This window comes from Ranitomeya variabilis, chromosome 3 (genome assembly GCF_051348905.1).
Source record: "Ranitomeya variabilis isolate aRanVar5 chromosome 3, aRanVar5.hap1, whole genome shotgun sequence".
Classification (NCBI taxonomy): domain Eukaryota; kingdom Metazoa; phylum Chordata; class Amphibia; order Anura; family Dendrobatidae; genus Ranitomeya; species Ranitomeya variabilis.
In genome coordinates, this window is record NC_135234.1 from 395,212,576 (window position 1) to 395,233,796 (window position 21,221).

At 47.0% G+C, this 21,221-nt stretch overlaps 1 protein-coding gene and 1 long non-coding RNA gene across 3 annotated transcripts in view; one reads left to right on the forward strand and one right to left on the reverse strand.

Moving 5' to 3' along the window:
* MYOM3 (myomesin 3) overlaps positions 1 to 21,221 on the reverse strand; it is a 224,977-nt gene that overhangs the window by 152,917 nt on the left and 50,839 nt on the right. For both annotated transcript variants that reach the window (XM_077296109.1, XM_077296108.1), the window contains exon 7: positions 104 to 148. In XM_077296109.1, coding sequence (XP_077152224.1) covers positions 104 to 148 — 45 coding nt within the window. The remainder of the gene's footprint in view (positions 1 to 103; positions 149 to 21,221) is intronic.
* Positions 1 to 21,221, forward strand: part of LOC143816118 (uncharacterized) — a 336,272-nt gene that overhangs the window by 2,536 nt on the left and 312,515 nt on the right. The window lies entirely within an intron of this gene.

Genomic DNA, 21,221 nt, shown 5'->3' on the forward strand with positions numbered 1-21,221 from the left:
CAATACAGAGTTACAAGGTATGATATTTCAATGGTGAACACAATTGTGCCCTAAAACAGACATGTAATGGAAGCTGACAGATTTTCTTTGGAAGTTTCCTTACCAGGATAAGAAACAGAATCCCAGCCGGATTTTAATCCTAGGTGTTCTGGAAACAAAAAATACGTATACTTGGTTTATTTTTTACAAGGTTCTTAATAGAAAATATTTGGAACTAGCTACTAGTTGTACGATATGTAGTATGTTAGGTCATAAAGCAAAACATTTACAGAATGCACTAATATGGAGGCATTTCTATAGTGAACACATTAGGTGGACAGTCTAAGAGGTAAATAAAAAAAAATCAACAAAAAAATAATAAAAAATATACGGTAAGTATATAAAGGCAATATATAGATATCTACTGTAGACACGAGGTTTTTTGTTTGATTTTGAGATGAACGCCAAAAACATAGGATCTGAATGCATTTTAAGACCAGATGTCACTGGAAATACACTTGAATAAACAGTGCAAAAAGGTCACATTTCTGAACTGTGTACTTATGAAGGTTCATCAATGCTACCCTGTTTTCTCAATATAGGTAAGTGTGTTAGAGATCTTTAAAGTGAACCATAGTACAATTCCTGCATGCATACATAAAAGAAAAGCTGACCGATTTGCCCATTTTTGGGGGCATCAGATTTTCATCAGTGTTTGGTCTGTAAACAGACTCTACTTTATATGAAAAAAAACTGATGACAAATTCTCTTTAAACTCTGATCAAACTCTAATCAGACTGCATCTGTGTCTCTGTTTTAAAGGCAAAGGCAAAACGACATCACGTCAAATATTGATTCACTCTGCATTTTGTTCACTGATAAAAATACACTATCAACACTTCTATTTTCTAAAGCATTCTTACTCTGCAGCATATTTTCTCATACCTGCCTAAAACTTTTGAATAGTACTGTGTGTATATATATATATATATATATATATATATATATATATATATATATATATTGTAATGCAGCGGTATGACCATACGCAGTGAAATGGCAGTGACCCAAGCAAGTTCAAACAAAACGTTCCTTTATTGTGTTACTTCACACAGTCTATACAATACACAGCTTCTTCATACAGTCCTTTAGAAATGCATGGCTTTATTTTGCAGTCAATAAACAGGCCGGATTTCCCTCTGTCCAGTTTCCCTGGGCGACCGCACGTCGGTACCAAGTCTCTGTACTCACTCAGTGCACTGCACTCTTTATCCTCCAGATTGCAGCCGGGTAAAAATAAGACAGCCCAAGACGCAGGGTGTCAGTTCCTTTTCCCCTATGTTGCTCCACACAGAAAGAGCTCTGCAGACAACTGCTCTGAATGCTTCCCAGCTCAACACTGACACACCTTCCCCTCTACTACAGGGCTTTTAATCAGTCACTGCTTCACCATTTTAATCCCAGCCACACCTGTGACTGCCATACGCCCTCATGGCCTCACTATGCCTCCGTGCGCATTCTGGAGAGCACAAACAGCACCCCCCTATCTGTAACAGGGGTCACTACCTCACATATCCTCCCCCTGTTCATATCTGTGGGGTTGAACATTTGTTACCCTGTATGGGCGCGAGACAGGGCATCTGCATGCCCCTGTGACATCCCCGCCCGACACCACACTAAGAAACCAAAGTAAGAACTGGAACCATCGATCAGCGCATGCATCCCTCCCCTTTGCATTTCTCCTACATACTTCATTACGGGACCACCCACCCCCTTCTCCATTGCAGAAGCCAAGCCCTCTTTTCTCTTTAACCGTAGATTTGGGCCAGTTTTGGGTGGTCTCAACTTTGTTCATTTTGGGTACCCTAACCCCGCTGGCCATCTTGTCACCTAAGTATCTGCTTTCTGGGCCCCTTACCCGTGCCTCAGTGACTACATCATGCTGAATCGCTGCGTACCGTGCCGGCAACTCTGAGCATATGTTTGTATTATGTTGCACCCGAACCTGAGCCTCCCAACACTGTGGTCTAGCGAGCACTATCTAAGTTACCCTGACCCCCAGCCCCATACTTAGCTGGTGCCAGAGGGTTCCTCGTGCGCACGTCCCCAGTTGCCTCTGTAACCATACACTCCCGGTTCTTCTCATACCTGCGTTTTTCTATACCAGCGTCTCCGTGTGGGACCCTGGATCTGAGCTGTCCCAACTTTACCAGGGAACACCTCCAGCTCGGGGTTCAATGGGGTCCCCAGGACTTCTACTGCCACAACCTCTAGAGGGAGCCTATCATCGAGGTTACACTTTAACCCTAAATTGGCGACCCCTGTGGCAAACATCTTAGCATCTTCGGGTTCTACGCCCGAAACATCATTTTTAGTTTCTCTTGCCCTTACCTCTAGGGGGAGTTTATCGGGATTACACTCTGTCCCTAGGTTGGTGACCCCTATGGCAGGTGTCTCAATATCTTTGGGTTCTGCGCCCGGTACAACACTTTCCGTGAGAGGGTTGACCCTGGTTTCCTACAGGGACCAAAACAGGGGCAAATCTCTCCCCAACACAGCCCCATACGGAATGGTCTTTGCAACTCCCACCACTTGCTTAATGTCCCCACATAGTGTGGAAAAATTAAACTCCGCGGTCGGGTACTCCCGGATTTCCCCATGGGTACCCATCACCTCCACTCCCGGTCCTTTGGGGTTGTCCCTGGCAACAAGGGACCGATGGACTAGAGTCACTTTACTCCCCGTGTCCAGGAGAGCCTCTGTTCAGCACCCATTAACAAGTACCTGGCACAATTCTGGTTCGCTGCCGGCTGTGCCCGTAGTGGTGATAGAGACTGGCTGGGCACACATAGACTCCTGACTGGTGTTCCCACAGTCCATGGGCTTAGATGTCACCGAACAGTTACTAGCCCCATACCCGGGCTCTGGTGCAAAATCCTGAGTGGGTTTATACCACTCGATCAAATCTATCAGCAGTTTCAGGGTGCCTAGGTCCCTCAGCCTGACCCAGCACTTCATGGCGGCAGGCAGAGCCCTCACCATCCGGTCAGCCACGATTCTCTCCATCATATAGTATGGGGAACAGAACTCAGGCTGGAGCCACTCCTCCACCAATTGCAATAAGTCATTTGCTTGAGACCTGACAGGCCAAGTCTACATAGGACCACTGGCACACTCAATGAACACCCTTTACCTTTGGGGTCTCTTCAGAACTCTGCTGTTCGCCCCTCACATTAGGGGTCTCCGCTTTATATCGCTGAAGCTATGCTAGCTCACTCTGCAGAGCCTCCTGCTGCTGCTGCCACTGCAGCTCCTGCGGCTTCAAAACCTCTTGCTGCGACCCCTGAAACTGCAGCGTCTCTTGCTGAAGCCTTTGCTGATTGAGCACAACCTGCTCCAAAAGTTCCTCCATTTCTCCAGCAGACTTGCACAGCGATCTACAGCACTCTCTGGGGTATGCCTTAGTTCATATGCCCGCATTCTCCACCATATGTAATGCAGCGGTATGACCATACGCAGTGAAACTGCTATCACCCAAACAAGTTCAAACAAAACGTTCCTTTATTGTGTTACTTCACACAGTCTATACAATACACGGCTTCTTCATACAGTCCTTTAGAAATACATGGCTTTAGTTTGCAATCAATAAACAGGCCAGACTTCCCTCTGTTCAGTTTCCCTGGGTGACCACACGCCGGTACCAAGTCTCTGTACTCACGCAGTGCACTGCACTCTTTATCCTCCGAATTGCAGCCGGGTATACATAAGACAGCCCAAGATGCAGGGTGTCAGTTCCTTTGGTTCCTTTTCCCCTGTGTTGCTCCACACAACACTGACACACCTCCCCCTCTACTACAGGGCTTTTAATCAGTCACTACTTCACCATTCCAATCACAGCCACACCTGTGACTGCCATACGCCTTCATGGCCTCACTACACCTCCATGCGCATTCCGGAGAGTACAAACAGCTTCCCCAGCTGTAACAGGGGTCACTACCTACCTCACTATATATATATATATATATATATATATATATATATATATATATATCTCAAATGAAGATAGAAGAAGGAACGCACTCACAGGAAGTCCGATGCAGGTGTCTTTTATTGAAACGTGTTACACATCTTCACGGCCGGGGGTGCTGGAAGGGGAGTGTGGCAGTGCTGGACAACAGCTGTTTCGCGCCTGGCTGGCACTTCAACAGGTCCGTGAGAGTGTCGAGCAGAACGCTGGATGAAATAGGGTCAGGTGTGGCGGGGGCCCGTCCCTCCTTTGGGCTTTAATGATAGAGTGGACATGTGCATTTTCTTATAGCTTTTACAGCGTTTATAATCGATTTATTTGTTCATTTCATTAACTAGATATGAGTCCCAATATCGCCAATTGTTAACCATTGATAGTGCTTAGCTTAGCATAGAACAGAAAAAGTCTCCCTTTACAATAGTATTTTTTCTATATGGTATGCTATGTCCCCATTTAGTTGACATTTATTGTAATACTAAGTGTACTAAGTGTATTGTTTTTAAGGTATGTTTTATCTTGTCACATGGTGAGGTGTGGGCGGAATCGCACGGGAGGAAGTAGGCGGGAGGGACGGGCCCCCGCCACACCTGACCCTATTTCATCCAGCGTTCTGCTCGACACTCTCACGGACCTGTTGAAGCGCCAGCCAGGCGCGAAAAGCTGTTGTCCAGCACTGCCACACTCCCCTTCCAGCACCCCCGGCCGTGAAGATGTGTAACACGTTTCAATAAAAGACACCTGCATCGGACTTCCTGTGAGTGCGTTCCTTCTTCTATCTTCATTTGATACTGATTACTGGATTTCTTCCGTGGAACCCGGCACCCAGGATTGGAAGCTATGGCCAGCTAAGTGCAGGTGAGCGGTTTCCCACCACACTTTCTGCGGACTGTTGGTGCGGTCCGACTTTTCTTCTCTTTTGCATGGATATATATATATATACATATATGGTGACATAGTCACTGGTAAAGTAATGGAAGGGGAATTATGGGTCTCTAAGAATGTCCACATTATCTCCAGACTTCATTAAAGAGTTCGTGCTCCAGACAGACGCCTCCTAGGTCGGTTTAAAAGCTGTGCTGTCCCAGGAAATAGAAGGGGATGAACATTCAGTTCTATACCTGAATAGGAAATGCTCCTCCTGTGAGAAGAACTATGCATCATAGAAAATGAGTGCTTGGCCATGAAGTGGGCAATCGATAACCTAAGATACTACTTGTTAGGCAGAAAGTTCAGGCTAGTCAGATCATGCGCCACTGAGACGAATGAGGGAAAAGAAGGGGAAGAATGCCAGAGTAACTAGGCAGGGACAGGGAAGTTGCATGGGAATGCAGATGCTCTGTCCAGAGTCCCCTGCTTAGTCAGTGAAGGTGCCAAAACGCCCTGCTTTGGGCAGGGGAGGTGATATGTGACAAAGTCACTGGTAACGTAATGGAGGGGAGATATGTGTCACTACGCTTAATGGTGTCAGTGATATAAAGCCAGAGTATTTCCCTCCAGCACTCTAAAGTGTTGTGAGGCTAAGCTAAAGTTGCATAAATGTGCTGGTTTTATGTGGACATTCATAGAGCTGGCACCACCTACAGAGCTGGCACCATCGTATCCTGACACTACCTGTGTGACATCACAGTCATGTGATTAGTCACATGATGGAGGAGTTACATGATCTGGGGATAAATAGTTGCCTTCCAAAGACCACAGGGTTGTTGAGTTCCTGGAAAGTAAGACTCCAGGAGAGCGTTTGTGCACATGGTGCTTGTGAAAATACATTGTGCTCTGACCCCCCTCTAATGCAAGGACTGCACGTAGTGCTACCGTTTTGTTGTTTTTCCCAGAGGTCCATGTTTATTTGTGTGTTTAAACCTTGGTTCATGTGTGGCACCCCAGGATCCCGGTTGCCACAGTGGCATTGCCTCCCTCACAGGGGGTGATGTCATGCCTGGAAGCAAGGAGGGGTCCCCTTACCAGGTTATACCAACATCCAACACATTCCTGACTCCAGGCCAGAGAGGGGGAGCTCTAACACCCTATTTCAGGGGAGCTTCCCTATAAGTTCTAGCCTGGAGGCGGAGTTAGTGAGTGAGGAGTCTGAGTCTGAGAGGGAGAGGAGAGATGTGGAGGAGAACCTGGGGAGTGGAGCTGTGACCAAGCTCACCCCAGAACAGAGCGAAGAAAAAGAGGATGCCAGAGCCCTTGGCTGTGTGGGAGCTGTACACCCTGACAGCCGAATCTGGAGGGCAGGGAACTTCAAGCTCCCTAGCCACACCAAACACCCGGAGGCACCGCAGCAGATCAAGAGCCGGGGCTGCCAGTTAACAGGCAGTGCCTGTGATAGGTTCATGCTGCCTGCCATACAGGTTAGGAACAACAGACAATGAGAGGAACTTGTGCAGAGCTTCAGGCAGCATGGACCTGAGAAAACAGTGCAGAAGGAAGGCCTCCGAAACCACCTGGCTAGGTGGATCCAAAATTAATTATAGGCTGCCTGGACCTCATCATCACTTGTTACCCTTGCCCCGGACTGCACCTGCACTTAACAAGTAAAGGTAAAGGAAACTGCAATCCTTGTGTCCTCCAGTCATTTCCCACACCCTCAGTCCTGCACCTCATCGTTTACGATCCTTTACCAACTCTACCAGTAGCCCTGGGGCCCCGCTCCCCCTGTGGGGAGCAGAATCATCCTAGCTGCGTCACCATCAGCCCCAGTGGTCCCCTTAAGCATCGTCAGCCATCCATTGCCGAACACCACAGGTGGCGTCACAAACTAACTCACTATAGACTTTATTTTCTCTTCAGTTCATTAATTTTGTTGGACACCCAGGGCCACGGACCGGGTCACTGCTGCCGTGATAACCCCCTGAAGCAGGGGCGGATTATCAGAGGGTCAATATGGGCGGTAGCCCAGGGCCCAGTGGCTTGGGGGGGCCCTGGGCCACCGCAGATTGACCCTCTGATAATCCGCCGGAGTGTGACTGAATGCCCGGCCCGCCGGCATTTATGTGCCCTGCCCCCCGGACCCGGTGGGCAGAGAGAGGGGGTCCGCATCGGGCCCCTTCTCATCTGCTCACCGGGCCCCTTCCGGCGCTGCGGCGCTTTCCTATTGAGGTGCGGGCGCTCGCCCGCACCTCAATAGTTAACAACAGCCGCCAGCCAATTGGAGGCTTATATAGTACACCGCACACTCTATAAGTAATTTGCAACCGTGAAAATTTATTTAAAGAAACAACAATGCGATGTGAAAGCGACCAGAAGTAATTATGACGTTTCGGCCCTACCAGAGCCTTAATCATACAATCGCTTATTAACGCAGAGGAGAGAGGATAAGAATCCTTGTAGGAAGAGGTACAAACTTAAGAGCCAGATTGTTGAGGGCATACAAAAGCGCAAGATGCCTAACTGAAAGGGTCTTATGTGAGGGGTTGCTAAGCGGCGCTCCCGCGCCCTGCTGTCGGTATGTGCGCGGGAGCGCCGCTTAGCAACCCCTCACATAAGACCCTTTCAGTTAGGCATCTTGCGCTTTTGTATGCCCTCAACAATCTGGCTCTTAAGTTTGTACCTCTTCCTACAAGGATTCTTATCCTCTCTCCTCTGCGTTAATAAGCGATTGTATGATTAAGGCTCTGGTAGGGCCGAAACGTCATAATTACTTCTGGTCGCTTTCACATCGCATTGTTGTTTCTTTAAATAAATTTTCACGGTTGCAAATTACTTATAGAGTGTGCGGTGTACTATATATTCCATGTATACAGGGCTCCCTACAGCCCATTACACCTGCACCTCGCTCCCTTATCATCCTGAGTGCGCGCCAATTTTCTTCACTCACAGCCAATTGGAGGCTGGCAGCTGAAGTCGGCCGCAGCTCACACGTTGCCGGCGTCTGACGTCATTGTCAGTCGCCGGCGAGTGTGCGCGGCTGGAGGGAGCTCGCCGCATGGAGCGCTGGTAAGGTGAGGAGACTGTTTGTTTTTTTTCTTTTTTTTTTATAAGCTAACGGTGGACTGTGGACACATTGGGGGCAATGCTGGAGACACTGGGGCAGATTGCTGGACATACTGGGGCAGATTGCTGGACACACTGGGGGTAATATGCTGGAGACAATGGGGCAGATTGCTGGACACACTGGGGGCAATGCTGGACAATTGGACATACTGGGGCAGATTGCAGGACACACTGGTGGTAATATGCTGGACACACTGGGGCAATATGCTGGACATACTGGGGCAGATTGTTGAACACACTGTCTGGGGGCAATATGCTGGAGTCAGACACTGGGGCAGATTGCTGGAGACACTGTCTGGGGCAATGCTGGACACACTGGGGCAGATTGCTGGTTACTGGGGCAATATGCTGGACATACTGGGGCAGATTGCTGGACACACTGGGGGTAATATGCTGGACACACTGGGGCAGATTGCTGGACACACTGGGGGCAGGACTGGAGGCATGGGCAGAATGTAGAGATGGGGCAGAATGAAAGACATGGGGCAGGATTGGATCATGGGGCAGGAGAATACGATGGAGACAGATAGGGCAGGATGGGGAGATCATATGGTGTAGAATGGATACTCATGAGTGCAGGATGGGAGAACATATGGCAGGAGCCAGGAATGAGACACACGGGGCCAGGGTGGGGAATATTATTGCCATAGGGGCTAATTAAGGGATATTATTACTGCAGTGATGTATTTATTTTATTTTTTGAGTATACTGTTTTAAATGGGGGGGGGGGGCGGTCCTGTTACTGTGCAGAGTGATACTATGTCTATGTCGCCTTTTTTTCTGCATGTGTAATGTAGAAGTTGTGAAAAATTAAGTAATGTGTTCTGCAAGCAGAGCTCGAGATAACTGTGTTATTTCCTGCAGAAACGAGTCCTGGCTGGAAGAAATGATGGCGGTCTGTGCTGGATGAAAGATGAAGGACTTCACCTAGAGACGTCATTGGTGAGTCAGTGTTACCTACACATTGACACTATACACTATACTATATACAGAGCTCCTGTGTATAATGTCACCAGTGATCTCTGTATTACCTCTACACAGACACTGCATACTAAGTATAGATCTCCTGTGAATACTGGCACTTATGGTGATAGTATTGTGTTTTGTTTTTTTTATTATTACTGATCAGTATTGTAGTATTCAGTCACTATGTGGTGGTAATATGTGGTCTTGAAATGGTGTTGTGGTATTTGTCCCTTGAATGTGCTATTTGGTCACCAAGTGGTGGTAATATGTGGTCTTGACATGGTGCAGTGGTATTTGTTCCTTGTATGTGATATTATTCGATCACTGTGTTTGTAATTTGTGGTCTGGTCATGGCGCGGTGGTATTTGTTCCTTGTATGTGATATTATTGGTCAAAATATACCTAAATTATATTGCAGATTTGAACAAATATTTAATAGGTTACAGTAGAGTAGGGCCCGGCCATTTTTCTGGAATAATCTGGTTCGGGTATAATATGACCCCCCCGTCACATGACCCCCCCCCCCCCCCGTCACATGACCCCCCCGTCACATGACACCCCCCCCCGTCACATGAACCCCCCCCCCGTCACATGAAGACCCCCCCGTCACATGACCCCCCCGTCACATGACCCCCCGTCACATGACCGGGGGGGCCCACAGTGTATGAACAGCCCGGGGCCCTGGCTACCCTTAATCCACCCCTGCCCTGAAGAACCGTCAGACCCGGCCCAAGTACCCCACGGTCCTAGCGGGCGCTCCATATGCTGTATCCAGTAAACCAAGTGTATCCTTAAAGATGCAGTGAGTGAGTCGATCTACCACTATATATATATATATATATATATATATATATATATATATATATATATTATGGCTTGAGGGAATAAATTCACAGGACCCTAGTTGAAAGGCCAGATCAGTATTCCGTAGACATTGGATGGGAGCCCTGCAAACTGCATTCTCTATGATGGTATCCGCAACTCCTCTTTTGTTTAGCCTGCCTGGCACACCATCATTTATGTGTCATGATGCAATGATGACATCACACCAGACAGGCTAATCATAAGGGGAGCCACAGATGCCCTCTGGTAGAAGGCGGGTCATATGGCTACCATCCAGTGACTACAGAATACTAACCCGACTGCTGGACACTGGTCCTATGAATTGTTTTGTTCATCTCTAATACATGCATATATACTGTATGTATATTCATGGTGCTTATATTTCTTGTATTTTGTCCCATCGTTGGTAAATTTCTTATCATTGTTACTCGCTGATACCTCTGTGTGTGAAATTCTAACTTCACACGTGCTTTTCTCTACAACAATGATATTGTATTGGTCCTGCAAATAAGAAAAGGCACCTTCTGTTCCAGCAGGAAGGAGAAGTTTGCAGGGCTCTGGTCGTCAACTATAGACTAGTGACATGGCCCCTGGACCAGGGTTCCGCGAATCATCTCTATTCACAGTAATTCTTGGTAGCATCTTTTACACACCTCAGTTATAATGGTGTGATATTTTTTGCTGGACTCCGATTCAGTGTTTTCTGCATACTTTACTAATTATTTATCAGCATTTTCATCATATTTGTATATGTTCATATGATTGTAACCTTTGATTAAAACATTTTTAGTGTCCACTCATTTTTCAAATGAAGATCAAATCAGAACAAAGGAAAAATACCTCAATATATGTAGAACCATAATATTGCAGTATGGGTTTGTAAGGGGAATAGGGCATGATGTCTTACGACTTACGAGACATACAAGATAATGCAAACAGGACAAATCAGTATTTCAATAAAAGAAACCTAAGAAAAGTAGAAAAACGGGGTGGCTGCCATCTCGCCAGAGGAAACCTCTCTATCAGTACTGTATTTATCTGCTGCTATTTTGTTCTTATTTTCTTTTTCTTTTTTAGACATAACCTCTTGTGTTGCCCACATCAGAACTTGTATTCCATCACATAGTATACAGTATGTCAGGGGTGAGGAATTAATTTTCCCAAGGGGCAACATCAAAGACCATGACGGTTGTGGAGTGCCGATCCAACCGACCAAGCTTAATTCTGCTCATTATTATTTATTTTGATCAATTTTTATCAATTAATCTTGAGCAGAATTAAGTCTGGTGATTTACTGCTACTGTTAACACATGTAAAATGTTCTTCACTATAGCAGCTAATAAAAAACATACAATATACTGCTTTTTCTAAAGTTTATATAAAGTAGCAAATTATTCTCCTTCTGTTATTCAGCCAAATACCCTAATCAACAGATCACAACACAAAATTGTGGCGCCCCAGGGTCCTGGTCGTCACAGTAGCATTGCTTTCCTCCCGGGGAGAGTGATGCTATGTTTGGAGGCAAGAAAGGATAACTGTAACCAGGTACCACAAACATGCAACACATTCACACTCCAGGCCATCAGGGGGAGCTTTTGATCCTATTTACTAGGTGACTCCCCATATATATATAACTGGTAGTCTGTAGGGAGAGTCAGTGAGTTCCAGACAGCCGTCTGAGGAGGAGAGAGGGTTTACGGAGCTGTGCATGCCCCCAGAGCTGCAGCTCCTGGAAAGAGACATTTTAAAAGGCAGAATTGATTGCAGTGAGCGTGCAGGAGAGGAAGCACAGGAGAGGATACCAGAAGGGGACCAGCCCCGAGCAGGCTGCCTCCTTCTGAGGCACAGAAATCCGGTAGCCAGAACACAGAGGTTGTAAGGACCTCCACGCCTTACATCAGAGACCGGCAGGACAGCCAATTGCACGTTACCTGTCCACACCCACACCCAGGAGGCACGGTGACACCCCACAGAGCCGGGTCATCTAAGAGATCCTATAAACAGGCTCAAGTCACCAGTCATACGGGTTTTGTCCTATCCTATCCGGGGGACAGAGAGAGAGATAACATCTGTGAGGACCTTATGTGAAGCTTCTAGCAGTAAAGAACTACACCACTACAGTGCAAAGGAAGGCTTCTATTCTCCACCTGGATAAGGGGACTCTGGACTTGCCTCCGAACCGGCCTGACCCTGCCTGCCCTGTGATCTGGTGCCCTGGACTGTGGCTGCTGAAACCAACAGTAAACAAGGTAAAGAGACTGCAATCCTGTGTCCTAGTTCTTCTCTGCACCTCTCAACATACCACCATCTACACACTGGGAGCCCTGGGGACATACTTCACCTGTGGGAAGGTATACCATCTAGCTGCCATACCCTCACCCCAGCGGACCTCTTAAAGCAGCGTCGGTCACCCTGACCGAATACCACAGGTGGCATCACGAACATATACTTTATCCCTTTAAAGACCTTTCCCTTTTACATGGGCGCCCAGGGCCACGGACTGGGTCGCCACTGTGACATCCCCCTGTGAACCGCGGGACCCGGTACCGAGTACCCCACGGCCCAGGCAGGGCGACTCAAAATGTTGCTCCCACAGTCCCCACACATAGTTTGCTATCCCATACAGCTCCCCACATAGAATGATGTCACCATACAGCCCCTCAAATAGTATGATGCCCCCACAAACCCTCTCACATTGTATAATTTACCTCCTTACACAGTATGATGTTCCCACAAAGCCCACCACACAGTATGATGCCTTCATACAGTATATCCCCACACAGCACCCCTACACAGTATGTACCCCCCATAAAACCTGATTCAGTATGATGTCCCCACATATCTCCTTAGGGCACAGCATGATGTCCCTACAATTTCCCACAATGTACTGTGAATTAGAGAAAAATTTGGTGGCCGTGTGGTGCGGGGTGCCACTGAATCCTGCCCTTTAGCTGTCCCGATCTGTGGGCCGCACAGGAATCACCCAAAGGGCCACAATTTGCCCAAGCCTGGTATATGTTCTATTTAAATGGTATACTATTTTAGGACTTACATGTGTCTATTTAACCCTTCCATCAATAGGACAATGATTTTAGACACTGTCCTATATACAGTAACTAACATACTTATATACATATCTCTGTGTTATTTTTTTTTACATGCCCTTATAGTATATTTATTTTCAAATAACAGCTGATGTTCTATACATTTAAATATACTGTATATCCTTATCCATGTGATAATTGTTACATATTTACCACACATCTTCCTCCCACAGAAGTTTGTCTCAACTTTTCAATGTATGACCCATGTTTTTAACGTCTCTTGATATTCAATTAAGATTGGGGGGCATGGCCAGCAGTTGAAAGAGAAAGACGTGTGCTTCATGTGCTCCGAGGATTGAAGCCCTAATCTAACTAATCCCAAGCAGTGCAAAACCCATCCACCTCATTACAGAGGGATATTCACATCCCTAAGGGTCTGAGAATCTGCTTGTGGCTGAATTGGCTATTAATCAGGACGAAACCAGCTGTGTTAAACTGAGGCCTGCGGGCAGGCCTGAAGCCCGTTCGAGGTACTACCTCCTGCATCCTAACTGATGCGCTGATCCAGACGCCTTATCCACATAGAGGGAAGAAACTACAAGCAGGAGGAAAAGTGTCCCCCCCGTGAAGCACCCAGTATCCCTCCCTGACACCTCTTAGCAGAAGCGCCGGTGACTGGTGACCCGGGGTCGCGGTCACTTTAAGAAGCCGCCAACCCGCCATGTTCGGCGTGATCCCTGCCGCTAACCTATTTGTCCTGTGGTGAGGGCGCGTCGTGCAGAGAACCACCGCTACTTACCCGCCCGGTGCGGTCCCACTGAGGGGTGCCTGATCTTCTGGCCTGCCTCCAGCTGTGTAATCCACCGCGGCGGCTGTCGGCGGTGAGCGGTGCTGCGGATCCTGTGTGACTGGCGGAGACGACGAGGAGGAGACGCCCACGCCCACCGCTTCTCTGGACTGGAACTGCCTGGTGGTGAGTGACTCGCTCCGAGCCCCTGGAGCGCTCCCCGCCATCTAGCCGCTCCACGAGGCTGGCGTGCAGCCTCTGTGTCTCCCTTCCCCCATCCTCTCCGCAGGGGCTGTGGGTTTGTGGATTGGAGGGGGTGAGACCCGGATTCTTGGCTCAACCAGCTCTAAGCAAGGGAGAAGGAGACTAAAACATAACTCAGACAGGGGGGAGCTGTGTGAGGAGGAGGTACAGATAGAATACCATAACAAGAAAAGGGCCATCTTGGACAGATCTGGCGCTAAAGAGACATGCTGACCCATCTGTCTCCTGCCCCCCTCTTCATCCTCCCTATATACAAAACCTTGGTTTGACTGACCCCTTGACATTGTAAACTGGTCCTCCTGGAACTGTGACCACAGTGCCGCACCGTGACTGCTGTTGACAACCTATTCAAACTTGATCACCAATACACCCCTGAGGTTAATCTTATATCCTTGGCTCCAATATAAGCTAGAGGTCCCCATCATATTCTACTATAAGGGAATCCTGCATTAACTGTTGGCAATAAAGTGGTCCTCTCCTGACATCTTGTGGCCACACTGGGAATTGGCCCTCTAGCTTAATAATAATAGTGACTACATCATTCAGACAAGGTGTCTGGCCTGCACTGAGATCGCCCAAGTGAAATGACGAGATAATAATCTCATTACGCGATAGAAGAAGATCTTATAGCTCTGTTCACATCACTGCACGCTGCACAATAGTTTGATCTAACATTAAAACAACTAGGCCAACTAGAACTATTATTCTAGCCACATAATACCACTGAGGAGGGCATTAGATCTTCAACAGTAATAAAGCAACAGACATACCCCCCCACATACAGACTTATTAATAAAAGAACTAACATGCTGTGCTAAACCTGCCGCCTTGCCAGCAGGGGGAGAGTAGTACTTATTCTTCAATTCTTTAAACCTCACAAAAGACATGGGGAAAACTGGAACTAAGACCCCCAAGACTTCGTCTAAAACCTCAAAATCAGTCACCCAAGCTGATGTGGACAATTTCCTCAAAAAGCAAACAATTTACTCGGACCACAATAAACCTACAGAACTCTTCAACTCTCAATTGGAGGAAGATACGGACTCAGATCTCGAAAGTGACTCAGACAGAGGTAGCACTACAAAAGAGAAACTGGTGACCCGTTCTTTCATCAAAAGAATTCTTGCACAAGCTATGGAGCCAATAGGCAGAGAGTTGGCGGAGATAAAACAAGATCTAACACAACAGGGCCACAGAATTGAATCAGTCGAAAACTTTCAAACAACCCTGGCACAACAGACCAACAATCTACTCAACTGCCTTAACGAGCATGAAAATCAAATACACGCCATTCATACCACCCTGGAGGACGATGAAAACCGCAAGAGACGGAACAATATCCGTATCAAAGGTCTTCCAGAATCAGTGGCATTTGAAGCGTTAACCAAAGCCTCGACTGAAATCTTTAATAAATTATTGCTAGAAGATGACCCACACGACATGGAGATCGTCAGAGTCCACAGGTCTCTCCGCACAAGACCCAAGCAAGGTGAACCTCCGCGAGATGTAATATGCCGCTTTCTTGACTATAGAACAAAAGACTTGATACTTCGCAGAGCCCGGGACACACAGGAAGTTAAATACGAAGACTCCCAAATAAGACTCTTTCAGGATTTATCTGCCATAACCCTCAAAAAACGCAGACTCCTAAAACCATTTACAGAGGCTCTACTCCAAAAGGGATACAGATTTCGATGGCTTTTTCCTTTTGGGATCTTTATTACTGCGGGAGACAAGAAGTTTCAAGCTAGAACATCTCAGGACATCAGGGAGGCATGTAGGGCTCTTGACGTCTCCATAGAGACTTATCTGTTGTGGATTCTGTTTGTGGGCTCCCTCTGGTGGTTACTGCTGGTACTGGGTGACTTTGGTGGGTTGCGGCCTTTGGTTTCCACCTGTCCATCAGTGGCTGGGTGTTTCCTATTTTACCTGGCCTTTCTGTCATTTCCCTTGCCGGCTATCAATGTATTCAGATGTGCTCTGTTTGGTTCCTGCCTACCTGCTCCCAGATCTTTCAGGATAAGCTAAGTGCTGATTTTCAGTTGTTTGGTTTTTTGTCCAGCTTGCTTATTATGTCTCTATGCTAGCTGGTAGCTCTAGTGGACTGAGGTTCTCCCCATGTGCCATGAGTTGGCACATGGGTTCTTGTAATCTCAGGATGGTTTTTTTGATTAGGGTTTTTTGCTGACCGCTCAGTCCCCTTTTGTATCGTTCTGCTTTCTAGTTTACAGCGGGCCTCAATTTGCTAAAACTATATATATCATCTCTATGTGTGTGCCTTCCTCTCATTTCACCGTCAATACATGTGGGGGGCAACTATATCTTTTGGGGTTCATTCCGCTGGAGGCAAGTGAGGTCTTTATTTTCTCTGCAGTGCTAGTTAGCTCTTAGGCTGGTGCGTGGCGTCTAGAACCAACGTAGGCACGCTCCCTGGCTATCTCTAGTTGCGTTTGTCAGGCGTAGGGCAGCGGTCAGCCCAGGTTCCATCACCCTAGAGCTCGTCCGTAATATATTTGTACTTTGCTTGTCCTGTGCTATCCCTAGCCATTGGGATTCATGACAGTATAGCCGGCCCACAAAGTGTTAATTGTTTGGGCTGAAGCAGGAGAAAGAGAAGTGTTTAAGGGAATTTTTTTTTTTTTTTCCCTTCAGAGTTTTGCTGCCTAGCCCTTAATTGCTGTCTAGCTGCTTCTTACCTCCTCTTAACCCTTGAATGGCTCTGATCTTAGCTGTTTAACATGGATGTCCAGAGTTTGGCTTCCAGCCTGAGTAATCTCGCGGCAAAAGTTCAAAACATACAGGATTTTGTTGTTCACACTCCCATGTCTGAACCTAGAATTCCTATTCCAGAGTTCTTTTCTGGAGATAGATCTACCTTCCTGAATTTCAGGAACAATTGTAAATTGTTTCTTTCTTTAAAATCTCGCTCCTCTGGAGACCCTGCTCAACAGGTCAAGATTGTAATATCTTTCCTGCGGGGCGACCCTCAGAATTGGGCATTTGCATTGGCACCAGGGGATCCTGCATTGCTCAGTGTGGATGCGTTTTTTCTGGCATTGGGATTGCTCTATGAGGAACCTAACCTGGAGATTCAGGCTGAAAAGGCTTTATTAGCCCTCTCTCAGGGGCATGATGAAGCGGAGATATATTGTCAGAAGTTTCGGAAATGGTCGGTGCTTACTCAGTGGAATGAGTGCGCCCTGGCTGCAAACTTCAGAAATGGTCTTTCTGAGGCCATTAAGGATATTATGGTGGGGTTCCCTACGCCTACAGGTCTGAATGAGTCTATGGCTATGGCCATTCAGATTGATCGGCGTTTACGGGAGCGCAAACCTGTGCACCAGTTGGCGGTGTCTTCTGAACAGGCACCTGAGACTATGCAATGTGATAGAATTCAGTCCAGAAGTGAACGGCAAAATTATAGGCGGAAAAATGGTTTGTGTTTCTATTGTGGTGATTCAGCTCATGTTATATCAGCATGCTCTAAACGCACAAAAAGGGTTGATAAATCTTTTGCCATTGGTACTCTGCAGCCTAAGTTCATTTTGTCTGTGACTCTGATTTTTTCACTGTCTTCCATTTCCGTCGATGCCTATGTGGATTCGGGCGCTGCCCTGAGTCTTATGGATTGGTCATTTGCTAAACGCTGCGGTTTTAGTCTGGAACCTCTGGAAGTTCCTATTCCTCTGAAGGGAATTGACTCTACACCATTGGCTATGAATAAACCGCAGTATTGGACACAAGTGACCATGCGCATGACTCCCGTTCATCAGGAGGTGATTCGCTTCCTTGTACTTTATAATTTACATGATGTACTAGTGCTTGGTCTGCCATGGTTACAAACTCATAATCCTGTCCTGGACTGGAAAACAATGTCTGTGTTAAGCTGGGGATGTCAGGGGGTTCATGATGATGCACCTCCGATTTCAATCGCTTCATCTACTCCTTCTGAGATCCCTGAGTTTTTGTCTGACTATAGGGATGTTTTTGAGGAGCCTAAGCTCAATTCGCTCCCTCCGCATAGAGATTGTGACTGTGCTATAGAATTGATTCCTGGCAGTAAGTTCCCTAAGGGTCGTTTATTTAATCTGTCACTGCCAGAGCATACTGCTATGCGGAATTATATTAAGGAGTCCTTGGAAAAGGGACATATTCGTCCATCTTCGTCCCCTCTGGGAGCAGGTTTTTTTTTTGTGGCAAAAAAAGATGGTTCCCTGAGGCCTTGTATAGATTATCGCCTTCTGAATAAGATTACAGTCAAGTATCAGTATCCATTGCCATTATTGACTGATTTGTTTGCTCGCATTAAGGGGGCTAGGTGGTTCACTAAGATAGATCTTCGCGGTGCGTATAATCTGGTGCGGATAAAACAGGGTGATGAGTGGAAAACCACATTTAATACGCCTGAGGGCCATTTTGAGTATTTGGTAATGCCTTTTGGACTCTCCAATGCTCCGTCAGTCTTTCAGTCCTTTATGCACAATATTTTCCGTGAATATCTGGATAAGTTTATGATTGTGTATTTGGATGATATTTTGGTGTTTTCTGATGACTGGGAGTCTCATGTTCTACAGGTCAGGAAGGTGTTTCAGGTTCTGCGGGCCAATTCTCTGTTTGTGAAGGGCTCAAAGTGTCTCTTCGGAGTCCAGAAGATTTCTTTTTTGGGGTACATTTTTTCTCCTTCTACTATTGAGATGGATCCCGTCAAGGTTCAGGCGATTTGTGACTGGACACAACCTACATCTGTTAAGAGCCTTCAGAAGTTCTTGGGGTTTGCTAATTTTTATCGTCGGTTCATTGCTAATTTTTCCAGTATTGCTAAACCTTTGACTGATTTGACTAAAAAGGGTGCTGATGTTGCTGATTGGTCTCCTGCGGCCGTGGAGGCCTTTCAGGAACTTAAGCGCCGGTTTTCTTCTGCTCCTGTGTTGTGTCAACCAGATGTTTCACTTCCTTTTCAGGTTGAGGTTGATGCTTCCGAGATTGGAGCGGGGGCGGTTTTGTCACAGAGAAGTTCTAATGGCTCGGTGATGAAGCCATGTGCATTCTTCTCTAGAAAATTCTCGCCTGCCGAGCGCAATTATGATGTGGGTAATCGGGAGCTTTTGGCCATGAAGTGGGCATTTGAGGAGTGGCGTCATTGGCTTGAGGGTGCTAAACATCGTGTGGTGGTCTTGACTGATCACAAGAATCTCATTTACCTTGAGTCTGCCAGGCGTTTGAATCCTAGACAGGCTCGTTGGTCGTTGTTTTTTTCTCGTTTCAATTTCGTGGTTTCATACCTGCCAGGTTCAAAGAATGTGAAGGCAGATGCTCTTTCCAGGAGTTTTGTGCCTGACTCTCCTGGAGACTCTGGGCCTACTGGTATCCTTAGGGATGGGGTAATATTGTCCGCCGTATCCCCAGACTTGCGACGTGCATTGCAGGAGTTTCAGGTGGATAGACCGGATCGTTGTCCACCAGAAAGACTGTTTGTTCCGGATGATTGGACCAGTAGAGTCATCTCCGAGGTCCATTCTTCTGTGTTGGCTGGTCATCCTGGAATATTTGGTACTAGAGACTTGGTGGCCAGGTCTTTTTGGTGGCCTTCCTTGTCTAGGGATGTGCGTACCTTTGTGCAGTCTTGTGAAGTGTGTGCTCGAGCTAAGCCTTGCTGTTCTCGGGCCAGTGGGTTGTTGTTATCCTTGCCCATCCCGAAGAGGCCTTGGACGCACATTTCCATGGATTTTATTTCTGATCTCCCGGTTTCACAGAAAATGTCCGTTATCTGGGTTGTGTGTGACCGCTTTTCTAAGATGGTTCATTTGGTGCCCTTGCCTAAGTTGCCTTCCTCCTCTGAGTTAGTCCCTTTATTTTTTCAGAACGTGGTTCGTTTGCATGGGATTCCGGAGAATATCGTTTCTGACAGGGGATCCCAGTTTGTGTCTAGATTTTGGCGGACGTTTTGTGCCAAGATGGGCATTGATTTGTCTTTCTCGTCTGCATTCCATCCTCAGACGAATGGCCAGACGGAGCGAACTAATCAGACCTTGGAAACTTATTTGAGGTGTTTTGTTTCTGCTGATCAGGATGACTGGGTTGCTTTTTTGCCACTGGCCGAATTTGCTCTTAATAATCGGGCTAGTTCGGCCACGTTGGTCTCTCCTTTTTTTTGTAATTCGGGGTTTCATCCTCATTTTTCCTCTGGTCAGGTGGAGCCTTCGGATTGTCCTGGAGTGGACGTGGTGGTGGACAGGCTACATCAGATTTGGAATCAGGTGGTGGACAATTTGAAGTTATCTCAGGAGAAGACTCAGCAGTTTGCTAATCGCCGTCGCCGCGTGGGTCCCCGACTTCTTGTTGGGGATTTGGTGTGGTTGTCTTCTCGTTTTGTCCCTATGAAGGTCTCTTCTCCTAAGTTCAAGCCTCGGTTCATCGGTCCTTATAGGATCTCGGAGATTCTTAACCCTGTATCTTTTCGTTTGGATCTCCCAGCATCGTTTGCTATTCATAATGTGTTCCATCGGTCGTTGTTGCGGAGGTATGAGGTGCCCGTTGTTCCTTCGGTTGAGCCTCCTGCTCCGGTGCTGGTGGAGGGAGAATTGGAGTATGTTGTTGAGAAGATCTCGGATTCTCGTGTTTCCAGACGCAAACTCCAGTATTTGGTTAAGTGGAAGGGTTATGGTCAGGAGGATAATTCCTGGGTGGTCGCCTCCGATGTTCATGCGACTGATTTGGTCCGCGCCTTCCATAGAGCTCACCCTGATCGCCCTGGGGGTTCTCGTGAGGGTTCGGTGACCCCTCCTCAAGGGGGGTGTACTGTTGTGGATTCTGTTTGTGGGCTCCCTCTGGTGGTTACTGCTGGTACTGGGTGACTTTGGTGGGTTGCGGCCTTTGGTTTCCACCTGTCCATCAGTGGCTGGGTGTTTCCTATTTTACCTGGCCTTTCTGTCATTTCCCTTGCCGGCTATCAATGTATTCAGATGTGCTCTGTTTGGTTCCTGCCTACCTGCTCCCAGATCTTTCAGGATAAGCTAAGTGCTGATTTTCAGTTGTTTGGTTTTTTGTCCAGCTTGCTTATTATGTCTCTATGCTAGCTGGTAGCTCTAGTGGACTGAGGTTCTCCCCATGTGCCATGAGTTGGCACATGGGTTCTTGTAATCTCAGGATGGTTTTTTTGATTAGGGTTTTTTGCTGACCGCTCAGTCCCCTTTTGTATCGTTCTGCTTTCTAGTTTACAGCGGGCCTCAATTTGCTAAAACTATATATATCATCTCTATGTGTGTGCCTTCCTCTCATTTCACCGTCAATACATGTGGGGGGCAACTATATCTTT